General features: G+C 47.3%; 8 protein-coding genes across 8 annotated transcripts; 4 read left to right on the forward strand and 4 right to left on the reverse strand.

Annotated features, from left to right (window-relative positions):
* Window positions 1-284: 284 nt before the first annotated feature.
* N7458_000945 (uncharacterized protein) lies at window positions 285-1,604 on the forward strand (the record flags this gene model as incomplete). Its single annotated transcript, XM_056904339.1, has 1 exon — window positions 285-1,604. One exon carries the CDS (start codon window positions 285-287, stop codon window positions 1,602-1,604), a length of 1,320 nt encoding a protein of 439 aa, XP_056772106.1.
* Window positions 1,605-5,223: 3,619 nt separating this feature from the next.
* Window positions 5,224-5,628, forward strand: N7458_000946 (uncharacterized protein; the record flags this gene model as incomplete). The annotated part of the gene is made up of 1 exon (XM_056904340.1): window positions 5,224-5,628. One exon carries the CDS (start codon window positions 5,224-5,226, stop codon window positions 5,626-5,628), a length of 405 nt encoding a protein of 134 aa, XP_056772107.1.
* Window positions 5,629-6,761: 1,133 nt separating this feature from the next.
* On the forward strand, window positions 6,762-7,904 carry N7458_000947 (cytochrome and DOMON domain-containing protein; the record flags this gene model as incomplete). The annotated part of the gene is made up of 1 exon (XM_056904341.1): window positions 6,762-7,904. The coding sequence occupies one exon, from the start codon at window positions 6,762-6,764 to the stop codon at window positions 7,902-7,904; it is 1,143 nt and encodes a 380-aa protein (XP_056772108.1).
* Window positions 7,905-10,080: 2,176 nt separating this feature from the next.
* Window positions 10,081-10,314, reverse strand: N7458_000948 (uncharacterized protein; the record flags this gene model as incomplete). The annotated part of the gene is made up of 1 exon (XM_056904342.1): window positions 10,081-10,314. One exon carries the CDS (start codon window positions 10,312-10,314, stop codon window positions 10,081-10,083), a length of 234 nt encoding a protein of 77 aa, XP_056772109.1.
* A 301-nt stretch (window positions 10,315-10,615) lies between these two features.
* Window positions 10,616-10,942, reverse strand: N7458_000949 (uncharacterized protein; the record flags this gene model as incomplete). Its single annotated transcript, XM_056904343.1, has 1 exon — window positions 10,616-10,942. One exon carries the CDS (start codon window positions 10,940-10,942, stop codon window positions 10,616-10,618), a length of 327 nt encoding a protein of 108 aa, XP_056772110.1.
* Window positions 10,943-12,666: 1,724 nt separating this feature from the next.
* On the reverse strand, window positions 12,667-13,748 carry N7458_000950 (uncharacterized protein; the record flags this gene model as incomplete). Its single annotated transcript, XM_056904344.1, has 2 exons — window positions 12,667-13,049; window positions 13,097-13,748. Coding segments are annotated over 2 exons (1,035 nt in total), but the record flags the coding sequence as incomplete, so codon positions are not given.
* A 1,155-nt stretch (window positions 13,749-14,903) lies between these two features.
* On the forward strand, window positions 14,904-15,694 carry N7458_000951 (uncharacterized protein; the record flags this gene model as incomplete). Its single annotated transcript, XM_056904345.1, has 2 exons — window positions 14,904-15,210; window positions 15,267-15,694. 2 exons carry the CDS (start codon window positions 14,904-14,906, stop codon window positions 15,692-15,694), a joined length of 735 nt encoding a protein of 244 aa, XP_056772112.1.
* Window positions 15,695-16,202: 508 nt separating this feature from the next.
* N7458_000952 (uncharacterized protein) lies at window positions 16,203-16,612 on the reverse strand (the record flags this gene model as incomplete). Its single annotated transcript, XM_056904346.1, has 2 exons — window positions 16,203-16,402; window positions 16,453-16,612. 2 exons carry the CDS (start codon window positions 16,610-16,612, stop codon window positions 16,203-16,205), a joined length of 360 nt encoding a protein of 119 aa, XP_056772113.1.
* Between the last annotated feature and the right edge of the window lie 1,866 nt (window positions 16,613-18,478).

The raw sequence follows: 18,478 nt of genomic DNA on the forward strand, positions 1-18,478 counted from the left end.
GCTTAACTATCACTACACAGCCCGTCGTTCTCGAGAGGACTTTCTCCGCGAAGGTGGAGCATGCAACTTCTGCAGCATATTTAAAGCCGCAATATTTTGCCAACTTGAGACATAAATTTGGAAACTTGCCTTCCCATACTCTGCCATCTATGTCAGCTTTTTAATTGTTCGTTCTGCTTCTTTACATCGACAACCACGACGCCTGCAGTAGTCGTGTTCCGTTCTCCGTCTTCATTTAAACAGCCAGGGATCTCACGCGGAGAACCGCTTTAATTTTGCTCATAATGGCGAATGAACAAGCTTGGAAGTTAAGAAATGGCGTCTGGGAGCAAGAGCTCGGATTTATGACCAAGTTCTACGCTTCACTTACACCTTCTCAAGGCCACCCAATGCATTGGATGATTGCGAGTGCCGTCAAGTACAATTATAGCGGTCCGTCACTTCACCTTGAGGATGCCTTCCGCAGTGCCTGGGTAGAAATGCGCTATAAATACCCGGCTCTTGCAAGCCAAGTGGTTGGCCACAAAAAGGTATACCGGGCTGTTAATGACGACACATTAACGAAATGGCTTGCTTCATCGTTCAAAATTCACCGAGACCAATCTGCCAATCAGATATTGAGGGAACTTGTTCTGGCACCTTTCATTACACTACACTGCTTCCCATCGTCGAAGGAACTCATGATTACTACCGCTCATACATTTATGGATGGGAGGGGAATGCTTTTACTATATAATGCGTTTTTCAGTGCACTCACAAATCCAGGTGACTTCAACCTCACGAGTGAAGCTTCCCGACTGCCATTGACTGAAGACGAATTACTTGGGCTTGGTGATTCGACTGAACGCGACAGAAAGAATGCTGTACTGCTTCTTGAACGATATTTGCAGGATAAACCGATTATGATGCCGGTCAAAAATATGGGAGGATCTCCAGCAGGCACTTCCCGACAAGAATTGAAGCTCTCAATCGAGGAGACCAATGCAGTCATTCGCGTATGCAAGCAAAGACACTTTAGTGTGACATCTGCCTGGCATGCCGCCCTGATATTTGCTGTCAGGAACATTCAAGCTACTGCAGGCGAGATAGGAACCTCCTATACGAGTTTCACGAGCTTTGACTTGCGGCCATACTTCCCAACATCATTTAACGCACAAGAGCAGCCTGTTTCTTGCTACCACACCGGGATTCCCTTTCATGTCACTGCTGAAGGAAAATCATTTGACGGCATATGCCTGGAGGTCCATGAACAATACCAGGCTGGCTTCAAGACTGAGTCTGTGAATATCGGCCTGCTTCCAATATTTGGAGAGCTAGTCACAGACTCGTTCGCTGCAGGACCGCAACTGAGCAGTACTCCAGTGTTGTCTAGCATTGGGATTATGGACAGATTTCTGAGCAGCTCATTTGGCTCTGAATGGAAGATTGAGGACGTATGGTTAGCGGATACTATGCAGACTCCGGAGATCGAAGCATTTCTGTGGTCTTGGGCCGGCCAAATTGTACTCAGTGGATCTTTCAACGAAGCATTTTACGGAAAGGAGGAGGTAATGATGCTTTTAAAGGTTATCAAGGAAGAACTGTTTCTGGGTTTAGGAATATAGTATGGAGTCTCTTGTATTGAGATGTCGGCCTAGCGACGTGATTACAAGTAGGTGCTTTGTAGCAACCTGCCAGAAGAGCAAGAATGCAGGTCACCATCAATGCATATTTCCATGTTTTTATCTTGCATTCTTTATTCATCTATCTCTTTATCTTACGCCTCCTAACGTACGTGATACTAGGCGATATGGCAGATAGCTCGCGAGCCTACGAATCACTTCCGTTCGATGCGCTGCCGGCCTACAGAACAGTTTGCTTCTTGCAAGTGCGAGTGTGGGTGTATTCAGCACTATAGCCATTCTACTACTATCTGATTTACATGCATGGCATGCGTATTAAAACCATGAGTATGGCATACTAAAACCTACAGGATGTTGTTGTGTAGCCCCTGGAGCTTTTCTCCATACTGTAACAGAATGCCGTCGAATCTAGAGCTGTACCCGGAGTCGTCCGCCGAGGCGTCAACATTGTCCCGGCCAGCCATACATGGGCAACCTGTATAACATGTTAACAAATCCCCTAACACGTTAACATAAGAAATAGTACAGATTACAAAATAACAAGATAGCATAACAGGATAACAGGATAAGAAACACGATAATGAGCAAGCCAGTGGGAAGATAGAGGTAAAATAGTCCTCCTATCCTCGCACAAGCGAAAGCGGTGGGTGGGCAGAAAGGCACTGATATCGTCGCAATTTCTCTCTGTCTGCTTTGGTTTCCGCTTCCGCCTCCCATTACGTCATATCCGCTTCCCTATGTGTCGTCGGCCGAGTGCGGAGTCCGAGTCTTCTGTAGTTTGGTTCTGCTTACTCAGTAAAAGAAATACACTGCCAATCTCCTGCTGTAGTATTGGCCAAGACAGGCCTGGAATAGGGACGTTGGATTTTTCACTTTTCGTCCACCTCAATTCAAACAGTAGGAGCGGAATAGATGTGATCAGACCCAAAACCGCGGCAGCCCACAGCAGAAAGATGCTATTGCGGATGTAGCCAGTTGAAAAATCGCCTCAGAATACATCTCTCCCTGAATTTTCGATAGTGCTCCCAGTCAAATAAATCGTTATATCCGTGTTTCGAGAAGAAAGAACCGTACGTTTACTTTTCCTGAGCTTGACTACTGTAGGGTTTTATACATTTCTAGGCTTGCACTAACTACTTTGACTCTATTTTATCCAACCCAAGAGCTACCCAGGAGGAACAGGACGATGGGGTTAGTTACATGTTGCGGAGCGAATTTAGGGCAAAATGCTTAGACTTTGAGGAAACTTGACTAGAGCGAACGCAAGATCCGCCTAGTATTCTACCTCCTTTTCACTATGTATGCACCACTTATCGCCGTCATTTTGTCATGGTTTTGAGGAGTTCTGACCATCAATCTCGGTCATATCATTCTAGAATATAAGCTCTCCTAGGCTTAAAGAACAATATCTTCAAATCTTGAATTATTTCTAGGACTATTTTATTAGCTTACCATTAAATACCGCGTATTTTTGACATTTAAGACTTAAATATATATATCTCTGTAAGCTTTTGGGGCTTCCTCTCACTACTTTCGTGCACTTTCGCTCTGGGGAGATATATCTCTTTTTTTCGAGTTGGGATTACGGTTCAATTGTGGGGGCACATGAGGCAGCGTATGTTTGCTCGAGGCCGCCTCTCGTGATGGACTGTTCGCTGACAGTTCTTGGTAGCTCGTGAAGTCAATCTTTGTACAGTGTTTGTCTTGTCTCGACATATTTGTAGTTACTTTAGAGGTTCAAAAAGGAAAAAAAAAAAAAAAGGGTAGAAAGGTAGGGCATTTGGAGACGCAGAGGGCACTATATATTGCCGTTCCATCAATAAAATGAATCATGTTTAACTACATTGGTCACCAGGACGCTGAGTCAGCAGAAAATAAGTGGGACCTCACTTCCGTGAGCTAAGACCTGTTGGACATAAATAACATTCGCGTTTTCCGAGAATTCTCAATTGTGCTTCATGAACAGCCATGGTAGAATTTATATACGCAGATCCCGAGCTGCGAACCCTGAACGAAAGGTGTCGGAAATACCAAGGGACAGCCAAGATAAATATCAGTCAGATCACTGTCCCTCCGTCTGTCTCGCAACATATAAGTGAGAAGAATGTAGAGAGGCTCTGTGGAATTTTTGACAAAGAAGGTTGTCGGAGACTCGATAGCGACAACTATGTGAGCGCTGTTGTGTCAATTCAGCATCTCCATGAGGCTCTTCAAGCAGCAGGAGTAACCACCGCTGACCTGCTGACCGATCAACCGAGTCGCTTTCCACATCTCCATTTTCCCGCTGGTTCTATAGAATGCCTTCATGGCCAACATCGATTAAAGGCCGGAGAACAGTTTTTACCATCGATCGACCAGTGGTGGGCCGTTGACCTGTATTTGGATGGTAAGCCAGACATCTTACCACATCCTCTTCCATACCAAACCCCTCTTGACAGCCCAAAGACATTAGTCCGGATCTCCAAGCTAGCCTCGTTGACGAATATTGCAACGAGAGGGTTCCAAGCGATGGTGAAATTTACGTTAAAGTCCGCCAATATCGAAATCAAGCAAATGCACACTTCGAGAATCGATAGTTGTCGCGGCTGTCAGACAACAAAGCAAGGCGGCTTCGTGGACTAGAGTCTCATCCGACCGTTCGAGCTGCTTTTGATTCGTTACTCGCCTTGCCCTCGTTGCTGATACACGGAATGCAAGTTGGGTCTCTTCCCCAGGCTCTTGCAATTGGCTGCGACGAGGTAGGATCATCCGACTCTCAAGACAAAAGGGATGCTGATTCTGGCCGTAGGAGATAGTTCATGCACCAACTCAGCTGCTACAATTCTGGTCTTCACTTGTGGGACATAATCGTGCTAAAATGCTTAGAATTGACATGCATACCGTGGAAACACTTCAACTTCTGGCACCTGGAGTCTCCTCGAAGGATAGAACCGCTGTGAAAGGTTTCGTACACAGCGGCGAAATCTTTTCAAATTTCACGGAGTCAGAAAGATCATCTGTTGAGAGCCCGTCAGCCAGATCGTTACCGGTACAACGAGGAAGAAATTGAGTCTCTGATCAACAAAGTCACCGAGTGCTTCTTGAGGGCTATCCCGCTTGACCATCAGCTTCCAGTGCGAAGCATTGGTGGAAGAGAGGCCAAAAAGGAGTCTCGATGTGGACGTTCGCAAACCGATGCACAAATGCAAGATTGCCCGTTTCTTTTCATTGACCGAATCCACGGTGACTCCATCAAACATGAACGGAAGGTGACTCCATCAAACATGAACGGAAGGTGACTTCCATTTTGGTGAGGAGCAGTGTCTACTTCACTTTTTTCAGCAAGTTGTCAATGCCGAGCGTGAATGGCGACACAACGGGCGCATCCCCAAATACTGACTTGCCAATGTCTCCGCTTTTTGTCCCGAGTAATCATTCGCCACGAAATGAGATAGCCGAATGGGAAAGCAATTTAGATCAGCAATGCTTGAAAGATGCTCACCGAGAGCGACGACAGCAGAAGCGAGCGAAGAAGTTAGAGAGACGACAACAACGAGAGCAACGAAGGCACCAATCTTCACATTCCGACCATGATTCAGTATCTCCTTCCAGAAACTTGTCAATGTTGCCTCCCGAGTCTGATATGGAAATCGAGCGCACTCATTCGGATGGTAGCGGTGTGGAAGAGGCATTGGAGCCGCCGGTCGAGACTGAGTTCGGGTCATCTGGAAGTGACAGTATAATGGGTGAAAATGAGCAGAGTCTTCCTGACATGGAACCGTCTGTAGCAGATGAACTCGAGCACCTTGAACCCATTCGGGAGGAGCCAAGTTTCAGTGCAAATGAAGAATCGGAAGGTCATGCTGAGTTAGGATTTGAGGACGAGCAGCCACGACGAGGGAGTGAAGAGAGTATAGCTGGGAGGGAGTCCCTGGAAGATGCCAACATGGAAGAGCATGCAAGCGAACAAGATGACGGCAGTGCTTCGAGGCAGCGATTGAGGATGGCACGAACACGGTTTTTATGACCTTCGGGGATGATCTGGTTGTAAGTGAGGAGACGGTAGAATCTATCACAAGGGCACTCCAAGCCGACCGCGATGATGATTATTATCGGCCGGCGAAACGCATGCATCAGACTTGAACAATGTATCCTTCTTGAGCCCTGAATCCAGAGATTTGTAGCTTGTATAGACTGTAGTCTGCAGATCTGTGGCCCTCACGGCTACTTGGCCGTATAAGCCGCCAGTTGACGGATTGAAAGCTGTGGTAGGCCGGGAGCTGTGGACGTACGTCCAAAGTGGATCCGCGTCCGCGGCCTTGGGAACGAAGCCTCAAATCAACTGCTCTAGATCACGGGGCCTGAAGCCAAAGCACTATGGATCCACATCTCTAGACCCAAAGCCCTTCTGGACACAATTCCAGGATTTATTTCACTAGGGGCCTTCAGGCACTGGAGATGGGGTCGCCCTCAGCCAGGAGACCACACAGGCCGGAAAACGGTCTCCCTAAAGCTATGGGGGCCCCAGAAGCTCACCTATTTGACACCAGAGTCTCCATGGAAGTATTTAAACCACAGTAGTTTTAAGACTACGGTCATATGATTCTGGTGGTTTAAAACCACGATACCTATTTTTAGTGACCACGGAAAGTCTCCGTGGAAGTACAGGAGTGTGTGTGTGTGTGTGATATCATTTACCCTGCTCTCGAGGATCGCCCGCGGAACCACCAAAGTCAGGGATGAATGCCAAGGACCCTGCTCAATGCGGCAGTTCGTGTATTGCTGCTTTAAGACTGACCCCGTACCCCCGAGGCTGTGCGTTCATCTCGGTCGCAGATCGCAGGAACAAAGATACCCAGAGCCAAGGATCAGATCTGTCGATGATATCAACGGATACGAAAATGAGGCCGTACATTTACTGGGGCGGTTGCCCTTCAAAGTGGCCCCCCCTCTCTCCATGCCAGATATGGTGCCTGGCCCGCTGCTGACACGAAAACGAAAACTCAATGACTGATGATTACTTGGATGATCGACGCACGTTCTTCCTGACGAGAGATGATCGATTATTTTCGTTGAAATCGTTTCTCCACATAAGCTCACTCTATTTACGCCGTGAGAAATCCCACATTGCTCACATCGCCATTCGGTCGCTTCCACAGCATGGCCATGTTGCACCTCTGCTGGCTAGCTTGGGCTGCGACCAGCCTTGCTCGACTTCAGAGTTTTCATCCCCCTGGCCACGATGATCTTACCCACAGCATCAATATTCCTCAGAGCACCGCACAGTCTGGTTCGGGATCGATATATTTCCAGTTAAAATCAAGCGCTACAAACCAAGTGCGATGGTTCGCCCTAGGCCAAGGCACGCGCATGGTGGGCGGGAATATGTTCATTGTGTACCCCAACGGCAACAACGTGACGGTCTCGCCGCGGCTGGGGGTGGGCGAAATCGAGCCACTGTACAATAGCGCTGCCCGGGTCTCACTTTTGGATGGGAGCGGAGTCTCCGCCGATGGTGCGATAACCGCCAATATACGATGCGACAGCTGTATTACCTGGCCCGGAGGAAGCGCAGACGTGACAAGCGCCTCGAGCGGCTGGATCTGGTCTGTGAAATACGGCTCGCCGCTCAATTCGGGCGATGTCTCTGCGGAACTCACTCAACATGACGACTCGGGCGCGGTCTCTATTGATTTGGTGAAAGCCACGGGAGGGAGTTCTGATAATCCTTTCCTCCAATTGTCCGGCTCCTCTGCGACAATTACCACAGCTACTGCTGTAGATGGAAACTCCTTTTTCAACAAGAAGAGGACGGCCCATGGCATAATGATGAGCATTGTGTTCGTAATCATGCTCCCCTTCTTCGCGCTGACGCTTCACTTCTTCCCATCGTCAAGGACGGCCACCGTTCACGGATTGCTTCAAATGCTCTCGCTGATTGTGGCCTTGGTCGGGCTCGGGCTCGGGGTGTCTATGGCCAGGGAAGTCCAGTTGTTGAACAACCACCACCCGATTATAGGGCTTGTGGTCGTTTTAGGTCTTACTGTGTTCCAGCCGGCCATGGGCCTACTGCAACATCGCTCCTATCGCAAGACTGGAGGGAAGGGCATCTTTGCCTATGTTCATCGGTGGTTTGGACGAATTATGATTCTTTTGGGAATCCTCAATGGTGGGCTGGGGCTTCAACTGGCCATCGCCCCTCGAGGCGCTATCATTGGGTATAGCGTTGTGGCTGAGGTTGTTTGGTTGTTTTATTGTGCGGTTATTATCTGGGTACAACTGAAGCGGAAGCGCAGTCAGTGATCAAGATGTGATAAAGATGAAGTGAGAGGCAGAGTCCAAGGGAGCGAAGGATTTGAAATGATTTGGGGGACTTTCAACTTTTGAACCAGATGTTATTCAACTGAACATGGAGGCCGGCACTATGCTGGAGCGGAGTTTTTGGTGAATTTCTTGGACAATTGGTTTTCTCGGTGGAGTTACATCGGTTGATATAATGTCTGTCTTTTCTTGAATTGTTATTTATATCTATAGATCGAACTAATGACCTTTGATGATAACAAAAGGATCTCCAGCTGCGACGTATGATAGGTTTTTTCTTTTTCTTTTTCTATACATCCTAGCATTTGGGGCGAAATGTGGCCAGCACCATTGCTCGTTGAAGACTGTGTGCTAATCCGTTGTATAAAGCCACAGCGTCTTACAGCCCCCTAATCGTACAGCAGAGCCTCATCCCGATGGTTGGTCTCCGTTAATTTTGGAAATGGACACTTTGAATCTCCCGCTACTGAAGCCGTTGGCCAGTTTATTAAGTCAATTATCGACTAGAGGACTTTACCCTATCATTCCCAATTACTTCTCACTCCCGTCAAATGTAGCGTGAATGATAAAGAGACTCTCTTCCAAAGATAGACCACCAGTGGAAGATATATTGCCGCCCTCAATAGCCTTATCGATGGAGTAGTCTGGAACAGGTACACAAGATGGTGGGATACATTAGTCGTGCGCTTCAAACCAACGGAAACATGGGTATTTCAGATCATAATGGAACCATTTATGTACCAAATTTGTTCATTTAGTTTCGGTTGATCGAGGAGGTTCGATTCCGCCTCCAGATGTCTAATCTTCTGATTGCCCCTTGTATAACGAGGGCAATGTCCTGTCCGGCACTGCCTTGTCTAGTATTGGGTTACACAACATATGCGCAGCGAGTTACAACCAACGTCAAATTCAAATCGCTCGAGTCACACACTCGAACAAGGACGCCTCATCTCGAGCTGTTACACGTATCACCAAAGAGTCAAGCCTAGGATGTGCCCGTCAAGCACCAATCACCCGGCCGAAGCGATTTCCTCAGAGTGGTTTCGCCATCTTCGTACGATCGGCCCGTCGAGCTCTTTAATGAGAATCAAAAAGCCCTATTTCCGTTTGGTTCAGTATGATAGGATGATTTGATCGGTTGAGTTCACAATTTTCCCAGCTGAAGCGGCGGGCCAAACAAAGCAAGCGCGTTGAGGGAGCCATTGACGTCATCACGACAACCCCCACAGTGACAGCCGTGTGGAGGGTTCTGAATTCCATCGTAGCGTAGGTTAGTTATTAGCTTGGATTCCCTGTTACCAGGAGTACTATCCTCAACCAGAGCTCATCATGGTAACCTTAATCAGAAAGATCATCATAGCTTTATCACCCAAATTCCCAAGGCCCAACCCAAAGACGGGTTAGGCACCCGAGAGATCAGGCGCAGCGTTTCCTGCTGACCGTTGTCGACGACACATTCTTTGATGAAGGGGCGCAGGCCGCAGACTTATAGCCATGAACAAAGGAACGTGGTCTTTGATGAGAATCGGGCAACCGTAGTGCGCCTTGATGGATGCATCATATTTGAGGATCAATGGGCAAGGTTGACAAATCGGGCCTTGTATTGGGCGCTGGCCCACCAGACCCAGACAAACCGTGTGAATCAGCCCGGTTTCCATGGAAAGCCGCCCGGGAAGCCCAGAGTCGACCCGTGGACCAAGTCTATCAAGCATCCACGGTGAGTAGGAGGAAGTAAACAAAGAATACTCTGCACATCGGCATCCACATATCCACATAGTCTGCTGCAGACGCACTAGTGGAGGACTGGGACGACAGTAGAAGCAGAACTCAGCCACAGCGCACCGTCGATTTGCCACGGTGCAACCCGAGGGCAACTCTTCAGACAGGGTGCCTAGTCCACTGAGCGAGCGTGGAATGTACCACGCAGATGGAATTGGACTGACTTTTGCCCCGAATTGCAGGCCAGTGGGAGTCGGTGAAATTCCCAGGCCATCGAGAGAGAGCCTCACGTGGCGGGTCTTTCAACTGCGCAACCGCTTTTATTTGCCGCTTTCACCACCAACTTCTTTTCATCCACACCTTCCTTCATTCCAACTCATTCTTCCACTTGGCTGCGGACTCTCTTTTTGCAAGATATTTCCTACAGTGGAGCTATCTGTTAGCCTATCTTGGTTCGGTTCGTTAATTTTCGGTCGCGCAGTTTGACCACGGCTAGACTCATGAATGTCTGCACGGGTGGGAGGTCGATCTCTTTCACTTGAGGCGTTTTCTTTCGAAACGCTGGCATAGCGGGCGCATCCTTCAAGTGAAACGTCTCGTGCAACAACTTGTTCCGGAATTTATTCTTGAAGAGTAGAAGGATGTTGATCTTCAAACAGTCGAGCCACGACATTGCGATGATTCGTGAGGCGTTGCTCAACGACCGCCATATTATTCAAGACTGACCTCACCCGGTTTAGCATGTCATGTGCCATTCAAGAGACAAGAATGTGAATTAGATACCTTGATGCATAGTCTGCCGGGTTTCATTGATCTCCTGTATTGCCATCTCACTAGACTGAAGTTCTTTTTTGCAATCGCCTTTATAAGGCCAGGGGTTCAAAAACCGCCAGGGTCTCCCCGACCTAAGCAGTTCAAGATCATCTTTTGCAAGTTCAACCAAGGACTGTCCAATCCTGAGCGTTGGGGCGCCCTCAAAAATCAGGGCCGGCGTGGAGGACGATCGCCGTCCATGTCAATGGAGGTCCCTCGTGCACGGTGGGGGTTGGGTTTCTGAAAAAGGTCTCTAATATCTCGCTCAAGCGGATGCTGGACAACTCCTCTCCACGGTTGAAAGTAATACTGGCTCCGCCATCTAACACTGACAGGTAACCTTCCAGTTCAGATGAGAGTTCGGAAAATGAGATGTCGGCAAACCGGAGAGGTCGAAGCACCTTATCATGGCTGTAGGTGATAAAGTCGTCCGACTTGTCACAAGTGGTCGGAGAAGGCTCATTGACGTCCTCGTTATTAGTGGGCATCTTGAGTGGGTTTGAGGCGTTTGAGCCTCCCTTGTTTGAAGAAAAACGGAAGGTTGGATGCTCTCAGAGGCCCCTAATTTGAATACGGGTAAACTTGTTCCCGTGTCTTTGACTGGCTAGTTAACTAAGCGGCCACAGAAGTGATTACTCAGCCGGCGAAAGAAAATGTCAGACCGAGGTCGATGCGTCGCAGAATCCATCTTGATAACAAGGCTACCTGGTCCTCAGCTGGACATGTCCACATTAGGGACTTGATTAGGTATCGCGATACGGAAGCGCGCAACTTTGCCATAACAATGCATCAGAGAACAGTCGCACGTGATAGACGCGCTCGGATTTTGGCGGAATTTGCAGCGCCAGCAGTCCAATAATTGCCCGACCACACAACTGTGATTGTAACCGATGCTTGCGTCTACCCGCCCCAACAGCAACTACATGTTCTTTATAACACCTGTCTATCCTTTTGCTCTTGAGCTCAGGGAGATTTTGGGATCGTACTTATAATGTAATCTTGTTCTCCGCCCTCTCCGGGACTTTTTGGCAGTACTAGTTCTCCTTCTGCTCACACTGCTGGATCTGCTCGTCGACTTAGGCGTGAATGATATCGACCAGATTAGTTGTAGGCTCAAGAGGCGGAGCCACTCGAAAGAACCGCCTCTGGGGCCTGAGTCAAAAAGGCGCTGGCAAGGGACCCTCTCCCATAGACGTTGGCCAGCATCCTCAGAGTCTTTTATACTCTCCGCTATTTTGCGAAGTCGACCGCGCGGGTATTCTACCGACCAGTGACTCTAGATATGCTTTTGGGTCCGAGCCTTGGCGCAGACGATATAGCCGCATTTTTTGCATTAAAGACCCTCCTGAACTGCTAAGTATGGCAAGGCTGTCGCATCTGGTAAAGGAACCTTCACTATGTCTTTCGATGGATCGACCAAAGGAAGCTCTCTTAGCTTCTGTTCCAGTATTAATATATCCCCAGCGTTTTCTACACCTGGCCATTGGTTCCGGTGGCCTTTCAAATGTGTAGGAGTGTTGGTGGGATTGCATAAGCGCATAGCTTACATATCAAAATTTTTTGTTCTTGAACATAGAGAAAAACTGATCCATTTATGAAACACAAAGGGCATTTTCAATGCAAGGAGGATAGTGAGACTAAACTCGTTATATAGGACAGGCTGGCCTGCTAACCATGTTTCGCAGACGGTCAGAATTTGGCCGCTTTTTTCCCTCACGTCATCATCGTCCCAAAACGGAAGGAATCAATACCATGTTTTAATGGCCATACCTCGGATTAGGCAGGAACGCCACTGCCACCGGAACACAAGAAACGTCCCGTTCGATCAAGAGAAAAAAAAAGAGCTGTATAGCCACCGAGAAGCCAGAAACAATCCCATTCAAGGAAAAGGACGAAGCTACTTGGCGAACTTTAGATCTCCCACCCCTGTCCCGTGGACGAGTATTACCCGTGATTGAGGCGGCAGGGCTTGAGAAGTACAGGAACAGGCATGAAAGGCAATTCTACGCAAATATTTTGTTTCCGCCCAGTGAGACTGAGGTGATTTCTCCCGTAGGCCACTACTTATCTAGTCTTACGGTTTTACAAACGCCCCCCGCTTTAGTAAAAAAGAAACACGATGCTAAATGGAATAACCTGAATTGGGCTGCGCGGCTGTTCATAATTCTCTATTGCTAGAGGAAATCCGGAAAATAAACAATGAAAGCGGAATTTACGCCTGTACGTCTAGATTATCATCATCGAGCGCAAGGCCTCCAATCCTGTCATGTAGGTGACCAAAAAGGGGTTCAAAAGTAGAATGGAAGCAACTGTGGGGCCCATAGCTTGGATAACCTGGAGATGAACTGCGCCACTGTGGCGACTTAAACGACCGCACTTTCTGCGCAAGTCCTTGATAACTCAATCCAGTAAAAGGAGTTACAGGCATTGGCGAAAGCAGCTCGTTTGATTGCATCTGCTTTGTGAGAGCACCATACATGATTGACCTGCATTCGAAACTGCAACCGTTTGTGTCATTCAGAAAAGTCGCATGTTGCGTGTGAAGCAGATGAACCAGGTCTTCGATACTATGTTCTCGCCGGCTATTCATTGCATCTGACGTTCTATTAGATCAGGCATATGGGAGGTCTGAGAATTCTCACCAAGTACATGATTGGGGATCGGTAATGCCAAGCCTCTAATCCGATATTTACTCTGTGATATGGATATCGAGCTCGCTCTTTCAAACTGACGAGGGAGCTTGAAAACCCAGGATACCCATAGCCAGAGGACGAGGTCTCGACAATATATCTCGGGCACTTCAGCCAGGTTTCCAATCCACACATCCAAGAAAAACCTCAAAATCTTTTTGCAATCATAGTAGTCTGCTATGACAGCGATTTTGGCAAGCATTTCGAGAGAGAGCTTCCGAGGTATGTGGTCATGCTGACAATGTATGATTTTCAGTAAGAGCAGAAGTGCCTCGAGATCCCATCCTGACGTCGTCAACTCCATAGAGCCCTGCTGTAAGAGAGTGACGCTCTCTTTCCAACCACCCGTCAGAATATTCTTGAAAATGGGCGATGCAAGTGTTAAATGCTTTGCCGAGACTTGGATTCTGAGATTCTTTTTGGAAAAGTCTTCGTTACTCTTGCACCGCTCTGTCATGGCTCCGTCGATGTGGGAGATCCCTGCAGAGGGTGATTCGGCAGATTCGTCAATCGTGCCGACGACTAACTCCTCAACCGGCGAGTCAGCAGAGAGATCTACGGTTGCTTCAACAGGCTCGGCGACTTCCACAGGCTCTACAATGAACTCTTCTCAAGGAGGTTGGTTAGTCAAGTGAAGCCTGGTCGCAGGTAGAGAGAGGGACTCCTTTACTCTTCTTCTTCCTTGCTTTCCTCCTCTCTTTTGAAGTCATTTCCACTTCGAAGGTTCTCTGTCCTGGAAATGCGACTCCTTGAATTTCTGGATGGTTGCTATCAGAACCAATCATTGATTTCAAATCTTCTTCAGGAGGATTTTGGGGAACTAAGATGTCATCCCACACCGCGAATGGACCATCATCATTGATCAGACATAGAATTACTTCCCCTTCCGGATCCATAATGTGTGTTGGTGAATCCATAGTGTTTGTATTGTTCATTCTTCGGGTGCTGTTTTTGGTATTCAAGCAACATCATACTAAGGCGGTTGCAAATGATCTTATGTACCACACAGATGAAGCCATTAGCCCAGGTTGGTAATCCGTGAATTATCGTACAGCATGTCAACACCGACCATGTAAGGTATCGTGGTCAATGCTTATTGGGATTTGGTTACCGTGGTTGTCATCATCGCTGTATGCTTGCAAGGATCTTTCTGCGTATCGTTCAATAGAATCTGTGCATGCTAACGTGTGAAGCGGGGGTGGTATGATGCAGCTGCACAGTGTACGTGGTCATGGTGTACAACGTATGTGATGTGGTCTAAGCTGATTGGGTGCTTCACTAATCCCGATAGTTTGCCAAGACCTAAATCTCGTGCAGAGCCTCATTCCGCGCTTGATGCCCCCTCGACATCCACTCTAGCTCACCGTTTTCTTCCAATATTTTGAGCTGATTGTGCAAACCTTCTACGGCACTTTCAATCCAAGCCACCGTTATTGCTAGACCTCAAATCGAAGAGAAGGATGGCTTTCCCCATAGGTGGACAGATTTTTTAGCCTCTATCAAGAACTAAGAGATTTGAAAGAACAAGTGTGCTCGTCTTTGCTTTTTTACAGGCTGAAACCTAATCATAGTGTGAAGGGATGGTCAAATGAAGCCGGCGACAGATTTTTTCAGCGTCGAGATCGAGCTGCAATGAATCCGAGCCAGAAAACAAAAAGACGGCTTCGACAGAATGACGCAGGCAGTAGGGAATGGGTTAGCGAAAAGAACAAGGATATTCAAACTGGAATTTACATGCCCAAATGTACTTGACCTCTGCATGGCGCCCGGTGGTTTTTCTGCAACGGCCAAGAAATACCTTCCAGGGGCAGTCGTCGATGCCGTTACGCTTCCTTCTGGAGACGGTGGTTTCGAGGTCATTGACAAGGAAGTCTGCCAAAATATCGAGTATGCCGATATCATGATGTATGCAAGGAAAATGGCATTTGAGGAGGATATTTCCAGTAAACACCCTGACCACAGCAAATTCCAGAAGGGGCGGCCGTTCTTGGGAAATCTATACGACATTGTGATCTGTGGGGGAGTTGTTGGCAAAAGTCACCAGGGGGAGCCATACCGGGAAAAACGTGAGTCATCGCGACTAACAGTTTCGCAACTGGTGTTTGCAATGAACCGTCTAAAGCAAAGGGGTTCGATCTTGTTGCTACTCCAGAGTCTTGGGATACTGTGTGTATTCTCAACGCATTCAACCAGTTTTCCGACGTTCAACTCTACAAACACCCCAGGATACATGCTATAAAGCCCTCATTCTATCTGATCGCCAAAAATGTCAACTTGGAGCATCCCGTTGCGAGAACATCAATATCATACTGGAAAGACCTCTGGAAATATCTGACTTTCAAAGAGTTCACGAATATCGCAGAACCGATTTCAACTCAATATGGGCGCGATGATGATTTCGTTGGAAAAATCAAAGATAATTTCGGACCCCGGTTTCTCGAAATGATACGGCCTGTGTGGCGAATGCAGGATGAAGCACTTCGCAAAGCATCGTTTACGCAGCATGCCCAGCAACGAGATGGATTGGGACGTCGCGTTGGTGTGCAGTAGTATTCCTCGTGATATTCATGCCACCTCTATAATCCTCGTAAGTTCATGTCACCCTTGAGTGAATTAGGCTTGCCTCTTTTAACTCAGGAATTCAGGAAAGGTCCCAAGTGGACATGTTGGGGAACCTTCCATATGTATATGTCTGTCTTGAGTTTGATGTTCGGAGTCCACAGAGAGACCAAACGGTATCACAGGATAACACAAAAAGGGGGATCCAGTGAATCTACGGAAATGAGTACCAACCCACCTACGTGGGAAGGGTCGAAGGAGGAGGGCCACAACACGCGACGCGCGCAGGATAGCCCCCAAGTCAGCTTCAGGTCGAGAAGCCAAGATGGAATGGTGATTGAAAAAACGACGTTCGTGAGACAAAACTGGGGTAATGAGCCTCCCTTCTCAATGCATGGGCTGATACAGGATTACTAGTATCAATGCAGAATATTGAATCTACCTGTTGGCCTCCACATGCTGCTGGCTGTCGCATCTTCTGCCGGGTGTCAATAATCATCTACCCGGTGAATGACAGAAGCAAGCCTAGTCTGCGTCTGGCATTAGCGTCCAGGTCATGGCTAGGCCCAGACTTGCTATCAATTGGGGACCGGACAGGACCATTGAACCAGCACTCGAGCTTTGCGATTTTTTCCTCCGCACACAACCCCACCTCGATTCCGTGGTCCTCGATACCGTCCATGTATCGTTGGGCTTGGTCTTCTAATTCATGCATGTACCTTTGTGTCTGCTCTTCGTTTCCTTCATACATTCATTGGTTGTATTCTGGATCTCGGAGTTACCATCGTCAATTTGTTCTCGAAGTTCGGCTTCGTTCGCTTTACATTCGTCGTAGATTTGATCACGACACTCGCTCATTGCACTATCGACGACGTTATCGACATGCGATTTCAGGCGGCGCTCAATCATCTTGACCTTGCCGAAGCTGATCTCCTCAGACTCGGACGATTGGTCACTTTATACATTCGGTGGTATAGCCAGCGAATATTGGTGTCCTAATCGAATTAACAATTTGCAGATCAGGTCATCATGAACACCACGGAGCTCCTGTTAAAGACGCGCAAGTTTTTTATGGTCTGTGTGGCCAGGAGGAGAATTATGCATGGAGTGAGTTGAATGGACTGTAGACGGATAATGAGTCGAACTATTCTGTTGCACATCCAACCCCGCTATTCCTGTAACCCACGCACTGCGCAAGTAAGACGCCCTGTGATTAACACTCCGCCAAAGGAAAAACGACGCATGACAAATTTTTTGGAATCCACTGAGACTGCTAGTGCGGAATCAGACTCGAGGTTCCATACTCAAAAGCCGGAGTGCATGGGATGACTTTTTAGAACGAAATGCAGGGTTCGAGTAGCCTTCCCGATGGGTCCTCAGTGACGACCCGATAGATTGAAACTCACATTTTATAACATTCAGCAGGTTTTCGACACGATCGCGATATTTCACATGATATGACCATTTGTGATACTTTTCCTCCGAGGAAAAAGTGCAAAGTATGTTATTCTGTCAGCTTTCCCCGGCAACTGATATAAATGAAAATAAATAACCACAATAGGATACGAATCACTTGAAGAATACAGCGAGCAATGACGCAAAGAATAGTTTTCTCGCAATTGCGGTCAGAAGACTATGCCTAATCGGGTGCAAGCAATTATCGAATCAGAAGGGTGGTATACGCCCTACTAGGACCGCTAGGTGTGTATTAGTTAGTTATGTAGTAGGTTATATGTTCATGGAGTTTTGGCGGAGGTTTTGCGACCAGCAGTATATTATGTAATTAAAGGGGTGTTGGGGGAATTGCTATAGACACCACACGTTTTACTAGCGGCACCACACATTATGTAATATCCCGATCACATAATCAACTTTGCCAAGAATCCTTACCATACATTACCACCGCCGCCACCAAGGAAATCAAACCAAGATAACAACAAATCATCAGACCAAAAGAACACTAAGAAGAAAGCGCCCTCGAAGTGCTCCAATTGCGGAGAAATTGGCCATACAATCCGTTCCTGCAGGGTATAATAGTGTATATAAATAATATGAAATGAAGGAAGATCAATTGAAAAAGAGAGGGCTTCTTATAATAGTAGTTAATAGAATATAGTTGCTATAGTCGTAAGTAATGTAGTTGCTGCGGTAATGTATGGTAAGGATTCTTGGCAAAGTTGATTATGTGATCGGGATATTACATAATGTGTGGTGCCGCTAGTAAAACGTGTGGTGTCTATAGCAATTCCCGGTGTTGGGGGAATTGTTAGGGACACAGCAGCTTTTTACTAACTAACTAACTAGTTAACGTAATTCCCAGCCGATCTGGACACCCGGCCGTCCTGGACACCCCAAAACATCATACAAAATACAATTTCTTAGGTCACAGTATATCAACAACGAGAAGATGGTTTTGTTCGATTTTTTGTAGTATCGCATTTCTGAGCTTTAGAAATAGCATGGCATAACTAAGGTATGCGAAAAATTATTATTTACTCACATTACCAAAAATACGCTCTGGTCTACTGATGCCGATATATATCTTAATGGTGTGAAGCCTTAAAATTCTTACTAACCTGATAAATATCTTTAGAGAGACATCTAGTGATAGGATAAACTTAGACCTAATGCTAAGCCTTGAGTGTTGAAAAATCAAGTCGTAAAATATCGCATTTACTATGGTGTTTTGGGTGTCCAGGACGGCCGGGTGTCCAGATCGGCTGGGAATTACGTTAACTAACTAGCCAAATCTGCGGTGTCCCTATCAATTCCCCT

The sequence above is a fragment of the Penicillium daleae genome, assembly GCF_028827525.1.
Source record: "Penicillium daleae strain IBT 16125 chromosome Unknown utg000001l_segment0_segment0, whole genome shotgun sequence".
Lineage (NCBI taxonomy): Eukaryota > Fungi > Ascomycota > Eurotiomycetes > Eurotiales > Aspergillaceae > Penicillium > Penicillium daleae.